The sequence below is a fragment of the Mustelus asterias genome, chromosome 9 (assembly GCF_964213995.1).
Source record: "Mustelus asterias chromosome 9, sMusAst1.hap1.1, whole genome shotgun sequence".
Lineage (NCBI taxonomy): Eukaryota > Metazoa > Chordata > Chondrichthyes > Carcharhiniformes > Triakidae > Mustelus > Mustelus asterias.
The window spans coordinates 102,391,555-102,410,334 of NC_135809.1; the positions used below are offsets into that span (position 1 = coordinate 102,391,555).

Sequence of the window (18,780 nt, forward strand, 5' to 3'; positions counted from 1 at the left end):
TAAGGCAGATGTCATGGCATTCGCTTTATTTGTAGCCCACAGGCAGATTCTATTAACTTGAAGGTTCCTCAAGCCACTGCTTCTGATTAGAAGACTTGAATTCTTGGAGAAAATTAAATATTCTATAAGAGGATCTACTGAGAAATGTTATCATAGATTGCAATCTTTTGTTCTTTAAAAAGTTAATTACTGTTGACTATTCATTTTTTCTTTGCATAGTTTTTGTTTGTGTCTGTTTGTTTACTGGGGGGGTGGTTAGTAGCTGCTTCATTGTATTATACTTTGTCTGCTTCTTATCTCTTTTTGAAAACCAATAAAATGATTTTTTAAAAAACAGCACCCGTACAGACATTAACTCACTGCAGCCCAGGTGTTCTGTCAGATATGTAATACATGGCGTCAAAGAGAGCAAAACTATCAGCACCTCGGTTCAGCGAAGCCTCCCTGGAGATTTTCCTCCAGGCCGTCCAGGAAAGTTGTGAGGTCCTCATCCCTTGGGATGTGATCTGGAGGTCCTCCCACCTACTCAAAGAGGTCATTGGTAAAGTTGGCGCCCCTGAAAACAAAATACCACCCTGCAGTAGTGCAAAAAAAAAAGGATGAATTATCTGCTCTGCACTGCCCGGGTAAGTGTAACTTGTGCTCTCTCCAAACTCTCACTCTCGGTATGGGCATCTGGTAGTATAAGGATTAGAGCCCACAGGGATTTCACACACTACCAGCAGATGGGACATCAGCATTGAATGTCTGCCAGCCATTCTTAAGACCACCATCTTGTGTAAGAACCTGCACAAATGGTGACTTGATCCCTTACTGGGAATGGATTGACAGGCACTACAGGCATGTATACTATAGGGCTACTCTTTTTTTTCCATAGTGCTCGCAGTCAATCCATCTGACCTGAGGGGAGATCCCAGAGTTGAAGATAGTCCCCCCCTTAAAGGGACCACAGAACTGGCTGGACAAGATGAGATTGGCTTCCCCCAACAAGCCTGTGAAGATGCATCCAGTATACATCAACCACAGTTGACAGCGACTGTGACTGATATTAGATTTGGGAGCCTGCTTAGTCAACCACTAATTCTCTTTACTCTCTATTCCAGGTACCAGCAAGAAAAGGTGAAGGACTTCCTCCTCCAGATGTCTCCGTTCCAGACCACCTCAGATGAGGAGGCAGATCAAACATCTGATCAAAAACTGTTACTGCATTCACCTGCACCCTCCACCACTGCAGATATATACAACTCAGTGGAATCTAGTTCTAGAGTAGGGTTGAGTTCACAATCCGGTGATCATCTCACCAACACGGGTCCACAGCAGGCAAAGGTAGTGGTAGCTGAGGACTCCGACACTCGGAAGACTGCCGGAGACTAAGCCCTTGTTGAGTCAGAGCCAATTGCAGACGCTTGTCTTTGGACTCTAAGAGAAATGTTGGAGATGTAGAGACAGACAGAGTTCCAAAGAAACGCACAGCAACAGGCCCTTCGGCCCTCCAAGCCTGTGCCGATCATGTTGCCCTAACTAAACTTAAAAAAACCTTCTGCCCTTACTTGGTCCATATCCCTCTATTCCCTCCTTATTCATGTACCCATCCAGATGCCTTTTAAATGTAGCTAATGTGCTTGCTTCCACCACTTCCTCTGGCAGCACGTTCCAGGCACCCACCACTTTCTGCGTGGAAAAACTTACCCCCGCACATCTCCCATGAACTTTCCCCCTCTCACCTTGAATCTGTGCCCCCTTCAATTGACACTTCCACTCTTGGAAAAAGCCTCTGACTATCCTCCCTGTCAATGCCTCTCATAATTTTGTAGACCTCTATCAGGTCTCCTCTCGGCCTCCATCTTTCCAGTGAAAACAATCTCGTTTATTCAACCTCCCCATATAGTCAACACCCTTGAGACCAGGGAACATCCTGTTGAATCTTCTTTGCATTCTCTCCACAGCTTTGATATCCTTCTGATAATGTAGTGACCAGAACTGCACGCAATTCTCCAAATGCAGCCAACCCAATGTTTTATATAGCTGCAACATGATTCCCCAACTCTTGCACTCAATGCCCCGGCTGATAAAGGCAAACATGCCATATGCTTTTTTAATCACCTTTGTTGCCACTTTTGGGGAACTGTGGACCTGCATGCCCAGATACCTCTATGTTAATGTTCCGAAGGGTTCTGCCATTTACAGTATAATTCACACCTAGATTTGATCCTCCAAAATGCATCACCCGCATTTGTCCGGATTAAACTCCATCTGCCATTTCTGTGCCCAAGTGTCCAATCTATCTATATCCTGTTGTATCCTCTGACAATCCCCAACTCCACCAATCTTCAAGTCATCTAAAAACTTACTAATCAGACCCCCTACATTTTCCTTCAGATCGTTTATATATACCACAAACAACAAAGGTCCCAGCACTGATCCCTGCAGAATACTACTAGCTACAAATCTCCATTCTGAAAAACACCCTTCCACCGCTGCTCTGTCTTCTATAACCAAACCAGTTCTGTATCCATCTCACCAGCCACTCAAAATCCCATGTGATTTTAGGTTTTGTACCAGTCTCCCATGTGGGACCTTGTCAAACTCCTTATTAAAGTCCATATAAACTATGGATGGCACAGTGATTAGCACTGCTGCCTCACAGTGCCAGGGACTCTGATTCAATTCCGACCTCGGATGACTGTCAATGTGGAGTTTGCACGTTCTCCCAATGTCTGTGTGGGTTTCCTCCAGGTTCTCCAGTTTCCTTCCACAGTCATAAAGATGTACGGGTTAGGTGGATTGGCCATGCTCAATTGCCCCTTAGTGTCAGAGAGATTAGCAGGGTAAATACATGGGGTTACGGGGATTGGCCCTGGGTGGGATCATTGTTGGTGCAGGCCCGATGGGCCGAATGGCCTCTTTCTGCACTGTAGGGACTGTATGACTCTATCAAACTACATCCACAACCCTTCCCATAGCAATTATTTTTGCCACCTCTTCAGAAAAACTCAAATCAAATTGGTGAGACATGACCTTCCCTGTACAAAACCATGCTGCCTGTCACCAACTAGTCCATTTTCTTCCAAATGTGCATATATCTTGTCTCTCAGTATCTTCCCTAAAGGTTCCTGCACCACTGATGTCAGGCTCACTGGTCTATAATTTCCTGGATTATCCCTGCTTCTCAAACAAGGGAACAACATTGACTATTCTCCAGTCCTCTGGAACCTCGCCTGTGGTCAAAGAAGATGTGAAATTGTTGGAACCGTCAGTAACTTAGACTGAAGGATGGAGGAGTCCATCCACATTTTGTCTGATGCCATAGATCCGTCATGCAAGTGCATCGAAGTTTTCATTACAAGGGTGGCGGTCACCTGGGAGATCCAGATGCTGGACTTGCACATTGCTCTAGCCTTGAATGCATTTCAGCAGTGGCTTGGGGAATGGGGCATCTCGACCTTGCTCCAAATGCCTCTAATCCTCAAGGAGTTAGGGAGGGACCATCTGGGAGCCAAAGGGAGGAGGAGCACCAGTTAGGCACCCTAGGAGCCATCCACCCAGGATACTCCAAGGGTGCCTTGCTTCTCCAATTCCCGTCTGCTAATGACTCCATCAACTCTGGCAGATCAGGCTGACGAGGATACACCTGCCCCAAAGGAGGAGACCTTTAACAGATCAGGCTCTCAAGGCCTCAGTGCAACAGAGGACACCCATCAATGTTATTCAAGATGAGACATAGCAGTCAGCAGGCTGCCCCCTCCTCTGCTCTGGGTTTCGGGGTTGCACCTAGTGATGGAGTTGGAAGAATTAAGATAATTAGAATGCGCACTGGTAGCATGGGTGCCCACTCATTGTATATACTTTTCATTTTTGTAAATATCTTTTTCATTAATCCATTTTCCAGTCTCAGGGATTCACTGGCTAATCGATGTCAATTAAAGCTGTGTGTTCTTTAGAGGGTGAAAAATGAACTCCTGCCCATGAACTCCTATCTCAATCCTCTGTTGCATTTACTCTTGCACAATCTCACCACAGTGAATAGCATTTATTTCCACATCTGCGCTGGATGGCTGGTTGTGGTGCAGAGAGGCCAACAGTGCGGGTTCAATTCTTGTACTGGCCGAAGTTATTCATGAAGGCCTGCCTTTTCAACCTTGCACCTCGTCTGAGGTGTGGTGATCCTCAGGATAAATCCCCACCAGTCACAGTCTGTGGTCATCTGGAACTATGGCGACTTTACCTTTTAAACCTTCCAATATGCCTTATGGCAGGCAGTAAGAGTGAGAGAATTATTCATAGAAAAAGATTTAACTCTGAATGTTCAGCTAATTTGTGAACATAGAAAGCAGAGGCTGCAGGTTTGCACTAGGTATCCAGGGAGCTCTCATGACTCCTGCATTTTGAGTCATTCACAGGTGCCACAGATATTTGAGGGACCTCGGTTGTTAGAGGGTTGGCTCCTCGTGTTAAGGAGTAACCCCAAAAAGAAGGCTAATGATGCCATGCATCAGCCACAGGGTACATCCAAGGAGAAATAGAATGCTGCACATTCCATCACAAGGTTTTTAATACAGCAAACTATTTGCCTCCTAAAGATGTGTTTCTGACCTTTGGACAGGTGAGGCAGGGCTCTCCCAATACTCACCACAGTAAGTGGCCCGCACTATCACTACTTTCTGCATCCTATACAACCTAGCGCTGCAAAGGGGGCTGAATTGCCACAAGAAGACATTGAAGAGCTAGGCATCTCCTCAGACGAGGAGGACTTGGAAGGGAATGACTCTGAAGAGGGAGCGTACTTCGACAAACAACATGAGACTGTCATTGTATGGGCTCAACACGTCAGACATGCCCATGACAACCTCATAGCTACAAGATTCCAAGAGGAATTAGGGGGGATACGAGTTTTCACAATCCAGGGTCTCTCAGCCTTCAATACAAGGGACACAACACCTTCATTCTCAACATGAACATATCAGGAAAGATCATAAATCTCCCAATGATTGCATAAGTCACCTTCTACACCATGGGGTCATCTGTGACTGGATCCTGAACTTCCTAACTCTCAGACCACAATCAGTAAGGATAGGCAACAACACCTCTCCACGATGATCCTCAACACCAGTGCCCCACAAAGCTGTGTTCTCAGCCCCCTACTATACTCCTTATACACCTATGACTGTGTGGCCAAATTCCCCTCCAATTCGATTTTCAAGTTTGCCGACGACACCACCGTAGTGGGTTGGACCTCAAACAATGATGAGACAGAGTACAGGAATGAGGTAGAGAATCTGGTGAACTGGTGTGGCAACAATAATCTCTCCCTCAATATCAACAAAATGAAGGAGATTGTCATTGACTTCAGGAAGCGTAAAGGAGAACATGCCCCTGTCTACATCAACGGGGACGAAGTAGAAAGGGTCGAGAGCTTCAAGTTTTTAGGTGAGTCCAGATCACCATCAACCTGTCCTGGGCTCCCCCAATGCCGACACTATAGTTAAGAAAGTCCACCAACGCCTCTATTTTCTCAGAAGACTAAGGAAATTTGGCATGTCAGCTACGACTTCCACCAATTTTTACAGAAGCACCATAAAAAGCATTCTTTCTGGTTGTATCACAGCTTGGTATGGCTCCTGCTCTGCCCAAGACCGCAAGGAACTACAAAAGGTCGTGAATGTAGCCCAATCCATCACGCAAACCAGCCTCCCATCCATTGACTCTGTCTACACTTCCTGCTGCCTCGGCAAAGCAGCCAGCATAATTAAGGACCACACATACCCTGGGCATTCTCTTTTCCACCTTCTTCCGCTGGGAAAAAGATAGAAAAGTCTGAGGTCACGTACCAACGACTAAAGAACAGCTTCTTCCCTGCTGCCTTCAGACTTTTGAATGGACCTACCTCGCATTAAGTTGATCTTTCTCGACACCCTAGCTATAACTGTAACACTACATTCTGCACTCTCTTTCTTTCTCTATGAACTTTGTCTGTTTGGCGCGCAAGAAACAATACTTTTCACTGTATGTTAATACACGTGACATCATCTGTCCAGAGTTCACAGGCTGGTAGTCAACCTGTTATGAATGACTGTGTGGCCAAATTCCCCTCCAATTCGATTTTCAAGTTTGCCGATGACACCACCGTAGTGGGTCGGACCTCAAACAATGATGAGACAGAGTACAGGAATGAGATAGAGAATCTGGTGAACTGGTGTGGCAACAATAATCTCTCCCTCAATATCAACAAAATGTAGGAGATTGTCATTGACTTAAGGAAGCGTAAAGGAGAACATGCCCCTGTCTACATCAACGGGGACGAAGTAGAAAGGGTCGAGAGCTTCAAGTTACGAATGAAACATCTATAGCCATCAAGTCCTGAAGTGGGACTTAAACCTGGTACTTTTGACCCAGAGGTAAGGATGCTATCACAGCCCAAGACTTCCCTGGTATTTTCTTACAGGCACATATTTATACTGCCGTCTAATCAATAAGAAAATTAATCACAATTATGAGCTTTGAATTGTACTCAGTGATTTGAATCTGAATGGTTTGAACTCCTATTCCACAGAAAGATAGCTAGATTTCACCATGAAGGGTTTTCTTAATTCCAGTCTGCTGCTGAACAAAGCTTTTAATTAAAAGCTGGCAGAAAAATAGATAATTTTGCAATTACTTGGCAGTTGTATATTTATTTAAAAAGTAACTGATTGCGAAGCTTGAGCTTTGCATGGCTTCTGCTGTTATATCAGATTTGCTATGATGTCAAAATTAATTTTTAATTCTGACTATAGTTCACAGGAGCTTATTTCATCATTGTTGGTTGAATGAAATTGATTTTTCAGTTGCTGTTCCTTTGTGAAATAATCTAGATATTTTATCTCATTCCTTTCCTGTGTACTTGATTTAGTTCTGATATTGTTTATTTCACTAAAGTCAAAGTATAGAACATGTTTTTAAAAGGAAGAACAAATTAGTAAATGTATTTTACTTTGTACATGAATGTTTTTGGATAAAAGTTATTGTTTGTGATCTCAACAATAAACAGATACATTTGTTTTACATTAAATGTCAGATAGTGCTGCCCTGATTAGTGTTATGAGGTAAACTTGGCCAAAAGTGATCTGATTAATCAAGATTGAATGCTCTGCCTCAATGGGAGCCTTTCTCCCCACCCCCCACATATAACATGGTTATCCAGAGAATGTTTTGCCTCGGTGAAGCCTTTCTCTCCCCCCCCCCCCCCCCCCCCCCCCCCCCATATATAGTATAGTTGTAAGTTGAATAATGTTTTGACGAATCTTTCAGCAAATGCTTAATCAGAAACAGTAGCAAATAGCAGTGACGTTGAAGTCGCTTCAAGGATTCCCCTCATTCCTTCAAGCCATGTGTGGTAAACCTAAGGAATGATTGACCTGATGCCTGTTGTATTGTTGCAGTTGGATGTGAGAGAGGAAGCTGGAAGTAACAAAGATTTGAAGGTTCACTGTGATGAGGAAGAACTGAAGATTCATCAGCTTAACATCCAAATCAGGGAAATCTTTGCCAATCGCTTTACTCAGATGTTTGCAGATTATGAGGTGTTTGTAATTCAGCCAAACCAGGACAAGGAATCTTGGTTCAGCAACCGGGAACAAATGCAGAACTTCGATAAGGTGAGTTAAATGATAAAGGTACATTGTTTGCTAAATATCTCTTAACTGGAACTTGGAATGCATACAAGTTTATAGTTGTTGAAGGAATTGCTTTTTTATCATATTCTTTATCCCCTCAGTTTTCTCCTGTTTTTCTAGTCCTTTTCACTCTTCTGAAAGTGGTGTCTCACATTGGGAGAGAATTCTATGGCGAGGATTCTTAAATAAGACTTGTTTAAAAAGGTTTTTGTTAACCTTTATATCTTTTTCCCATTTGTTAACACTGAGGTGACACGGTGGCACTGCAGCCTCACAGGACCAGCAACCCAGGTTCGATTCTCAGCTTGGCTCACTGTGCGGAGTCTGCACGTTCTCCCTGTGTCTGTGTGGGTTTCCTCCGGGTGCTCTGGTTTCCTCCCACAGTCCGAAGAATGCTGGTTAGGTGCAGTGGCCATGCTAAATTCTCCATCAATGTACCCAAATGGGTGCTGGAGTGTGGCGACTAGGGGATTTTCACAGTAACTTCATTGTGGTGTTAATGTAAGCCTACTTGTGACACTAATAAATAAACTTTAAAAACTTTGAACTGAATTGTGCTTTGACGCCATACATTTGCATGCTCTATTTTTGTGAACTTCTATTTTTTGGATGAAGAAGGATGTACAATACAGTTGAGACAAACTGTGCTCAGATAGTAGCATCCTCACAGCTGCATTTAAAGGTAGTGAACACCTACCTGGATTTATCATAGGAACTTTGCCTACAGATGGTCAGAATTACCAGGGAAGCACCGACAGCTGTGCCATCTTCTGCAAGAATACCTACAGCTGGTATCCACCATGAGATGGTACTGCCAGCAATAGTCATGGCCAGCTGTGCCCTAAAGTTCTCTCCTCTATCCCTTTTAAGCATGCTGCAAACCTGGACGTCCTGGAGTAACAAATTGATCTGTCATCTTCGCTCATGCAGCAGTTCTTCTTCAATCTTCAAACGGTGTTTTCAGTGTTGCACAGCCTGACCTATGGCCATTTCATGCCTCCATATTCATTGTACAAACCATTGTGTTCTTGAGCTGTTTTGTTATCCAGTCTTAGGAAAGACCGAAATACAGGTATTGTACCCTGTATCTGGGAAGCTCAGGCCTGGACATGTGCCAGTTACAAGCAACAATCTCCTTCCTCTCACCACACAATTGGTGAGCTGCTGAAGCTCCATGGGGCCCAGTTAAAATTCACAGTCAATGGCCCCCATAAGAGCCTGGATTGGATATCTGCCACTGGCCTGAAGGCTCCTGTTGCTCCTCCCTTGGGAAATTTGACCAATGAGGGGAGGAAGTCAGGGAGCTGTCCGGATGCATTCTGCCAGTATTTTCCTGGCATCCCTGATTCAACTAGCTTCACCATTTGGAACAAATAATACTCCCAGGCTTTTTTGACATGGTCATCTATCTGTAATACTTCTCGAAAAGAAGTGGACAACTGGAGGAAGTGGTTTAGGAGAATTTCTGAAACAAAGATAACAAAATATCACAATGGGTATATTGAAATAAAGAATAAAAGTGTTTATGTGCTAATTTCAAATGGCTGGTTTTTGGGTCCTTATGTATTTTGGGATGCCAGATAAAGTGTCTGATACCGGTACACGTAATTCCTTCTATTTTATCCATTACAGATTATAAGCAACTCTTTCTTCCCCTCCCAGTGCAGCACTCTCGATGCCAGGCACACTCTAGTTTAAAAACTCACCCACATTGTGTATATGAAGTTATGCCAATAAATGAAGGATATGACGGCACATTAAACGGTCGCAGAGGTTGCCTAGGTGCTCATTGCATGTCACCCAAATAATGTCTGATTAGAGGCCCTATTAGACAATTTACCCTAAAACCAAGAACGTGCATTTATATGGCACATTTAAGTATCTTCTTAATTGTCTGTTAACCACCTTATCTGCCAAATATATGTACATATTGAATTCAATACATGGAGTGCACATTTCATGAACCCCTTACATGTGAACCTTCCTTATTATATTTGCAGTCCTAGTTATACCTTTCGCTGGTACTGTTGTGAGCTTTCAGTGGTTCTTCTGCCAATCCCCTTCAATCCGTATTCTCCTGTTCTTGATCCTTCTGCCAATGTAACAGTACTTTCCTACCCACTCTGTCGAAACTCTCATGATTTTGAAGAATTCTATCAAATCTCTTCCTGTAAGGAGAACAGCTCCAGCTTCTCCATCCTGTCCATGTAACTGAAGTCCCACATCCCTGGAACCTTTGTCATTTTTTTCCTGCATCCTCTCAAGTTTTCCCATTCTTCCTAAAGTCTAGTACCCAAAATTGGACACAACATTCTAGTTAAGGCTGAGCTAGTGATATATAAGGTAAACCATAACGTCCTTGTTTTTGTAGTCTATGCCTCTATTTATAAAGCACAGAATCCTATATATCTCTTTAACCACTTTCCCAACCCGCCCTGCCACATTCAACATTTTGTGCACATATATCTTTGGGTGTCTTTGTTCCTGCATCTTTAGAATTCAATCCTTTAATTCCTATTGCCTCTGTTCATTCTTATTACTGAATTTTATTTCTTCGCACTTCTTTGCTGCATTCAATTTCATCTGATGCTTGTCTGCCCATCCCAACCACCAGTCTATTTCTTTATGAAGTCTTATCACTATTTTTCTCACAGTTCATAATATTTCCAAGATTGTGTGATCTGAAAATTTTGCAATTGGGACCTGCACACTCAAGTATAGGTCGTTGATACACATTAAGATTAATGATCCCAGTACCAACTCCTGGGGAATGCAAGTGTACACCTTCCTCGAGTCCAGAAAATCAAGCAAACAAACAAGCCTCCTGTTTTCAGGCACTCAGCAAAATTTGTACCTATAATACCACTATCCCTTTTATTTCATGGGCTTCAACTTTGCTGGCAAACCTATTGTGTGGCACTTAATCAAACATATTTTGGAAATCCATGTAGACCTTCCTCAACCCTCATTAAACACAAATTTGTCTTTAACAAAAATGTTTTGACATTTCTTAATCTACACTTCTCCAGGTGCTTCTTAATTTTGTCCCACATTATGATTTCTAAAATCTTTCCCACCATCGAGGTTAAATTGACTGACCTGTAGTTGTTTTTTTAAAAAGGGCTATGACATATGCAATTCTCTAGTTCTCTGATATTGTCGCTGTGTCTAAAAAGAAACGCATAGAAGCTTTTGGAAAATTGGTCAGTAACTTCATGGAGAACTGGCATAGACTCAATGAGCTGAATGGCCTCCTGTGCCACAAATAATGTGATTCTATTGTAACAAACTCCGATACCTTAATCGGCAGTTGGAGATTAGTAGTTTAAAAGCCAGGAATTAAAGTTTCTTGGGGGTCTCGGTCTTCTTGCACATGCGCCAGCCAGGAGCTGGTTTCACGTGTGTAGTTTGTTGATTTCACTCATGTGCCAGCCGGGAAATGGCCGCACATGCACAGTTACTCTTTTTTATGTTCATTAGGCTGAAAACCAGCCCTGCACACATGCACAAAAGAAAAAGACACACACAAATTCGAAACTAGGTCAGGTAACCAGAAGAGGAGCACCATTGCGGCGAAGGTGTCCCGGGGAACAGGACACAGGAAGGGGATAAGGAGAAGGTTCCAAACAAGGCAGTGGGACAAACAGATTTCAGAAAACAGTCCCAGGTGAAAGACAAGAACAGGGAACAGAAATAGATTCTGTTAAACAAAGTTGGGAGAAAAAAACAGAACAGTTGAATTTAAAAGCAAAAGCTGTAGGGAATAGAGTTGAAGCAAAGTGGGCTCGAGAGAAGCCCTGAAGATTTGAAAGGGCAGCAGAAGGTTGATGACTCTGTGCTGGGGGCGGTAAAGTCAAACATACCCTTTTGGAGCAGTAGTGTTCTGCTTGGCACAGCCGCAGATCTGAAAGTGTGCTTGGAAAGTTAATTTTGGTTGTAGAAATCCAGGAGAAAGGAATTTCAGAAGGTGAGATGGAAACCCTGGAGTTTTGTTGAAACTGTCAGAGTGGGCGAGAATTTCAAGGTGAATTCTTCGAATGTGGAGATGGAACCTAAATCCATGGTCACATCTGTTATTTACTTTTTGGAGTGTGGTGTGTTTGTCTACAGTTCACCTGTTAGTTCACATGTACTGCATATTTGCTCTAAATATTAGTGTATAAGATAGATGGGGTAAATTGTTTCATCTTTCTGAATTTGTATGTGTATTTGTAAAGTTATGGCTGGGATGAAGGAATAGGGACGATTTGAATCATTTTCTTGTGTTTGTATTGAGATCTTTCCAACTTTTTTTTTGCCTGGTGTAATATTTTTCTTCAATAAATGTTTTATTATTTATGTCAAAAGTTCATCAGTGGACTCCTATTTGTTCAGTAACTTATTTCCATGGTTTTTAAAAATTAGGATCTATCAAGCCATGTTTCACTCTGGGATCTGACTTGTTCAGTATTGATATCATGGCCTCAAATTTCCTACTCTACTTTTCTTAGCATCCTGTTATCATCCTTGGAAGTCCATGTGGCCCTGGTGATGTATCAACATTGCATATCTTGTCTTTTATCAGTTATTAGCTCATCCAGTACTTCTCCTTTCATTCAGACTTTGGCATTAGCATCTTCTTTGGTAAAGAGAGATGCAAAATCGCCATTTAGTACCTCTGCCAACGTGCTGGACCCCTTTTTTGTTTCCATTTGGCCCGACCCCTTCTCTAACTACCCTTTTACTATTTATATGCCTATGGAAAACTTCTGAAGTTATCTTTCAGTCACTTGCGCTAATATCAATCTTACATCTGTCATTTGTTCCCTTTTACTGCTTCATCTTACGCTCTTTTAACATCCATTGAGCTCAGGTTATGGTTTCCCTACTTTCTCTCCTGTGAAAATGTACCTCAACTGTACCTGAACCTGCTCATCTTTAAAGGCAGTCCATTATTCTGTTACAGCTTTGGCTGCCAATTTTTGATTCCTAATTGCCTGTGACATGTCCATTCTCACCCAACCCAACTGAAATTGACCCACCTCCAATTATGTATTTTTACTCCACATTGCTCCTCTTTCTTATCCATAGCTAACCTAAACCTTTTGATATTATGATAACCGTTCTGTAAGTATTCCCCGACTGATGCTTAACCCATGTTAAACTCTGACAGCCAGTTGGCGATAGAAGAGACCAAAAGTCAATCTCTACTCACTTTTAGATTTGTTCACAAAGTGAAATATTAGAAATAAGACCATAAGTTGTAGGAGCAGAAGGAGGTCATTCAGCCCAGCTCTGCCATTCAATTAAATCATGACTGATCTCGTATGATAATACTCAACTCCACTTTCCTGCCTTATCCCCATGTTAGGGATGAAAAAGGCTAATCGGCTATTCTGTTTTGCTTTCTCCTCGAGGGACCAGATGACACTTTTTATTGAAGCTATAGCAAGGAAGTCTGCCTTTACGAGGTTGTGTACAGACTCCCAGAACAAAGGAATACAATGGTAATTCCACCTTTAGGCTCAATTACAAGTTATTAACATGCACCAATTAAAATTGTACATTTATTTGAAGGTAATCAATATCCAATCCCAACTAATAATTCTGATTACTTTATTTGTTTCCCATGGGAGTGTTTAATCAATTACAGCAACTCTACATTTGCCTAATTACAATAATCAATTGCTAACACAGCACACCTACATGGCTATTCCATCCAAACATCCACACTTGCTGTTATGGCTATCAGCATTCCTATTCTCTTGTCATTTGTTCAGCTTGTTTGTGCAGCCCATCACAACTGGGAACTGCACAGAAACACCTTCACAGCAGCTTCCCAGGAAACTGTGCTGTATTCAATTCACAGAGGAACTCTGCTGCGCTGTGATTCTAACTCCTTCACCCCATAACCCTTGATTCCCTTACTGATTGAAAATCTGTCTATTCTCAGCTTTGAACATACTTAACAGCCCAGGCTCTACAGCCCTCTGCAGTAAAGAATTCCACAGATTCACTACCCTTTGAGAGAAGCAATTTCTCCTCATCTCTGTCTTAAATGGGCAATCCCATGCGCTGAGAATATGCCCTCTGGTCCGAGACTCTCCCACATGGGAAAACAACCTCTTAGCATCTACCCTGTCAAGAACCCTGAGAATCCGATATGTTTCAATAAGGTTGCCTCTCATTCGTTTAAACTCCAATAAGTACAGGCCAAACCTGTTCAACGCCTCCTCAAAAGAAAAGCCCTTCATACCCGGGATCAACTTAATGAACCTGCTCTGTGCTGCCACCAATGCAGGTATATTTTTCGTATTCCAGGTGTGGTCTACCTAGTGTCTTGTATAGTTTTAACAAGATACTCTATTCCCTTTGAAATAAAGGCCAACATTCCATTTGCCTTCGCTATTACCTGCTGAACATGCATGCTAGCTTTTTGTGAGTTATGCACGAGGACCCCCAAATCCCTCAGACTGCGGAAAACTGCAGTACAGTCTCCTTTTAAATCATATTCAGCTCCTTTATTTTTTCCAGACAAGGTAGACACATCTGCATGTTATAGTCTGGAGTTATGGATAATGATAGTAGAGGCTCCAACATTCTTTCCTTCACATGGCTGACCAGGAATTTCTCCTGTTCTTACCACTTGATATTGGTGTGTTTTGGAAGGATTTGTCAGTTGATACATTAGTTGCATTAGGAATGCACCTTCCTTTCTAAAGCCATTACACCCTTCCTAAAGTATGGTGCCCAGAATTTGCTGCTGTATGTCAGTTGGGTGCCAAACCAGTGTTTTATATATTTTCCATGTTTGCAGGATCCCATAATATCTTTTTGTAAGTGCTTTCTCATCCTGTCTTGCCACCTTCAACAACTTAAGCATGTATACCCACAAGTCAGTCTCTCCGTGCACTCACTTTAAAATGTTACCCTTTATATTACTCCTCATTCTTCCTAACAAAATGCATAACCTTAGTTAGTAGCAGCGTTGACTTAGTGTTAATACTTTGTAACAAAAGAATACGGAGTCAAGGCTGATAATTCATTGTGTACTGTGGAAGTACCACACTATTGGGAGTGTTGCTTTTGGGTGAGGCATGAGGCATTAAACCATGGCCCTGTGATTCTTCTGTTGGCTTCCTTTCTTCACTGTCTAGTCACATTGCCAAACATTGTGGTCCAACTTCTGTCTCATCTGAGACCCCTGCACTGCATCCCATTGAGAGATTTTTCATCTTGGCTTCCTACCTCCCTTCATCCAATCCCAGTTCTGCTCTGTCTGTAACACTGCATGATCTGGATACCGTATATGATCTTGACTCTCTATGTGCCACATGAAGAAAGAGCAATTTGATTATTATTAATACTACTGGATAAAAGTTCCAGTTATGGCAGGTAATTGTTTGGAGAAGTTCCTTTTTTGCAGAATCGCCAAAGCTTCCTCTGTGACCTCTGTCATTCTCCATGTATAAAGACTTGAGAGCAAAACCATTTCATCCACCACTTGGAACATAGCGTTAAGAGTGTCTGACTGAAATTGAGTGGATTTTGATGGTTGTAAGAGAGCCAGCAGGTGTAATAAACAATTGATTACATATTCCAGTGCTTTAATCTATGGAGATAAAGGCAGATTTGAAATAAATTGTAAATTCTCACTGGCAAAACTATGAAATTGCCACAGAGTTGAACAAGAAATCTGTCTGAATAAGAATAACAACTCTTATTAGGGAAACAGTGCTTCATGTTACATTATACCCTCGACCTCCATGAGGACCAGAAAGATCAGGCTTGTGACATTTTTGAAGCCTCAGGGACCCACTTGTTATGTATGAACATTGCATGTTCAACACCAGAGCTCAAAGAAAGGGAGAAAATTGATCAGTAGGTGAGTGCATTTAGATGTTTAGCTGGGTTTGAGCAACTGAAAGATAATCTGACCAGAGATAGGATTATTTAGGAAAAAGAGATCCTGCCATGAGAGACGTCTGCTGAAAGAAGAGACACTTGCTCTCAAGAAAGCTTTTGACGTGTAGAAGCTTTGAAGCGGTCAGTCATTAGCTGCAGAATATTGGTGCAGTCTGCTGAGGGTTGAGACCTTCCAAGCACAAAACAATGGAGAGAAGGAAGAACTATTTGCAGAAGGGCCAGCAGAAAGAGCATGGCCAGAGTATGGATGTAAATATTGTGGAGGACATCATACTAAAGAAAATGAAGCATGCCCAGCATGGGGAAACCGTGCTCTAACTGCAAGAAGCTGAATCACTTTGCATGCAAGTGTTTTTCTGGAAAGAAGAAAAGTAAGCCTATAAAGATTGTTTCTGGAGACATGACAGATGATGAACCTGATGAATCACTTGGGTTGGCACCTTCAAGTTTCAAGGGAAAATATAGTTTGCATTGGAATGATGACTGCAGAAGGAAAGCATCAAGTTAATATGATGTATCAGATAGACGCTTGTGCAACATGCAATATCTTGAGCTTACAGACCTCTGTGGTTGAGATGGTGACCTGAAAATTAAGGTAAAATTGAGACGATTTGTTGAAACAATCCACACCCCAAGAGGAAAGCCAAGCTGAGAGCCCAGTGGGTAGAAAGAAAATTTGCAGTTCCAAATAATAGACATAATGTGGAATTGCTGACGTTGGACTGGGGTAGGCACAGTAAGTAGTCTCACAACACCAGGTTAAAGTCCAACAGGTTTATTGGTAGCACGAGCTTTCGGATCGTCGCCCCTTCATCAGGTGAGTCATCTGATGAAGGGACAATGCTCCGAAAGCTCGTGCTACCAAATAAACCTGTTGGACTTTAACCTGGTGTTGTGAGACTACTTACTATGTCTCCTCCAAATCATAGACACTAAGCAAAATCCACTCCACTTAGTTGAAACAAGTCAAAAGGTTGATCTTGTAACCCTCCAGGTGCCAGAAGAAGTTTTTAGTGTTTCACACAGCAAAAAGCCATTGACTCCTGAACAAATTCTAAAAAATCACCAAGATATTTTGGATGTCTTCCAGGTGAATCTTGTCTTGAAGTAAATGTGTGCACACAACCAATTCCGTATCTTTCGAGGAGATTTCTCATTGCCCTCCAGTTCAGCCTGAAAGACAAGATTGAAGAGCTTGAAAAAGTGGGAGCAATCAAGAAAGTGACAATGCCTACAGACTGTATTAGCAGCATGGAAGCAGTGAAACAACCTGGAAAGCTGACTGTGCATGGATCCAAAGGATCTTGACAAAGCTTTGAAGAGATTTTGCTACCCCATTAAAGAAAACATTAAAGAAATTTTGTGACAATTTGTCAAGGTAAAGATCTTTACCACCCTAAATATGAAGGATGGATACGGACAAGTAAAGTTGGATGAAAGCAGCAGTTTCTTGACCACATTCTGGACACAACTTTTGGGAGGTACAGATGGTTGCACATGCTCTTTTGGTTTTTCTACTCCTCCAGAAGGGTATAAATGTCAACTTGAGATAGTCAATTAACTTCCAGGAATGGAAGGTATTACGGATATCTCCTCCTCATCTATGGATTTGGAGATACAATGGAAGATCGCAGACCATGCTCAGAATCTAGTGAGACTGCTGGTGATAGATAGCTCACCAGTTGAAACTGAACAAGAAACTGCAACTGAAGATGACTGAAGTCAAGTACATAGGTCATGTACTGGCATTGAAAGGAATATGCCCTGGTAAGGTGAGATGCAGAATCCAACAAATGTGAAGGTAGCGCAACAAATTGTTGAATTTGTGAACTACCTAGCTATGCTCTTGTCCAGTTTGTCATCAGAGTGTGAACCTCCATGCAGGCACATTGTAAACAATGTTCAGTGATACTGGGGCACAGAACACGAAGCAGCTTTCACTTGCTTCAGACAACTTGCGATGACAACACCAGTGTTGAGATACTATGATGTCAATGGTTAGCTCGCCCTGCAGTGTGATACCAGTGAGACAGAACCTGGAGCAATCCTCATGCAGCAAGGACAACTAGTTGCGTTAATACATACTGAATGACTATGTGCAGGTTAAGAAAGAGTGCCTGGCCTGTCTTTGCTTGTTTGAAGAAAGCAGCTGATGCTAGTACAGAGTGTGAAATCTTCCAGATTCAACACAGGCAGCAGCCGGACATGCTCTGGAAGACATCAACCCAGAAGATATAGTGAATCTGACTGGCAAACATCTTGCTTCGATCAAACTATCTGCACAACGAGATGCAACTGTCCAAGTGCTGCAGTAAGTATTGGTGAAAAGATGCCTGGAAACCATCAAAGACACATCTGTAGCTGTAAGCGAATATTGGGTATACAGGGATGAAGTTATAGCCCAAGGTGGCCTCTTGTACAAAGGAGGTAGAGATAGCTATCCTATGTGAGGAGATGACGAGAGAGATGCTGGAGAACCTCCATGCAGGATGTCAAGGCATCAAGCATAGTCTGAGGAAGACAAGGGAAGTGCTCTACTGGCCATATATGTGTGATGAGATCAAGGACCTTATCAGTTAATGCAGTGCTTGTAATGAACATCAAGCTAAGTAAGCTAAAGAACTGCCCTTGACTCATGACATCTCTGATAGACCCTGGATGAAGCTTGAAATAGACCTGTTCACCCTCTTTGGACCCAATTAATAATAGAATGCCTGAAAGCACAATTCAATTTTTATGACATTCCTAACATTGTGAGGAGTGACAGTGGTCTTCAGTTCAGAAATGAAAAATTCAGGTGCTTCACAAATGGGAAATTCAGCACTACACATTATCTGCGCACTGTAAGGCTGAGGCAGCAGTGAAAATTGCCAAAGGGATCATCAAAAAATCAAGTAAATCCAGTGCAAATGTGTACAAGACATTGATAGAGTGGAGAAGCACACCTGCTGAAGGCATGGAAAGTAGTCCAGTTCAGCGACTAATGTCACACCTCACCCAAACTACTCTTCAAATATTAAAACAATACTGAAACCAGAAGTAATAACAGAAGTGAGTGGCAAAAAGACAGCCAAATTTCACTTTCAAAAACTGCCAAATCACTATCAGAGCTCTGAATTGGTGAACCTCTCAGACTGCAAACATTCAATACTCTCAGCAAAAATCAGCCCAATTAGGTCAATGTGGGACCTGTGTGGAGAAGTTGCCACCTCAATTGTGCATG

General features: G+C 42.3%; 1 protein-coding gene across 6 annotated transcripts in view; it reads left to right on the forward strand.

Annotated features, from left to right (window-relative positions):
* dennd5a (DENN/MADD domain containing 5A) overlaps positions 1 to 18,780 on the forward strand; it is a 263,959-nt gene that overhangs the window by 145,888 nt on the left and 99,291 nt on the right. For all 6 annotated transcript variants that reach the window (XM_078220715.1, XM_078220711.1, XM_078220712.1 and 3 more), the window contains one exon: positions 7,419 to 7,634. In XM_078220715.1, the coding sequence (XP_078076841.1) occupies positions 7,419 to 7,634 (216 nt within the window). The remainder of the gene's footprint in view (positions 1 to 7,418; positions 7,635 to 18,780) is intronic.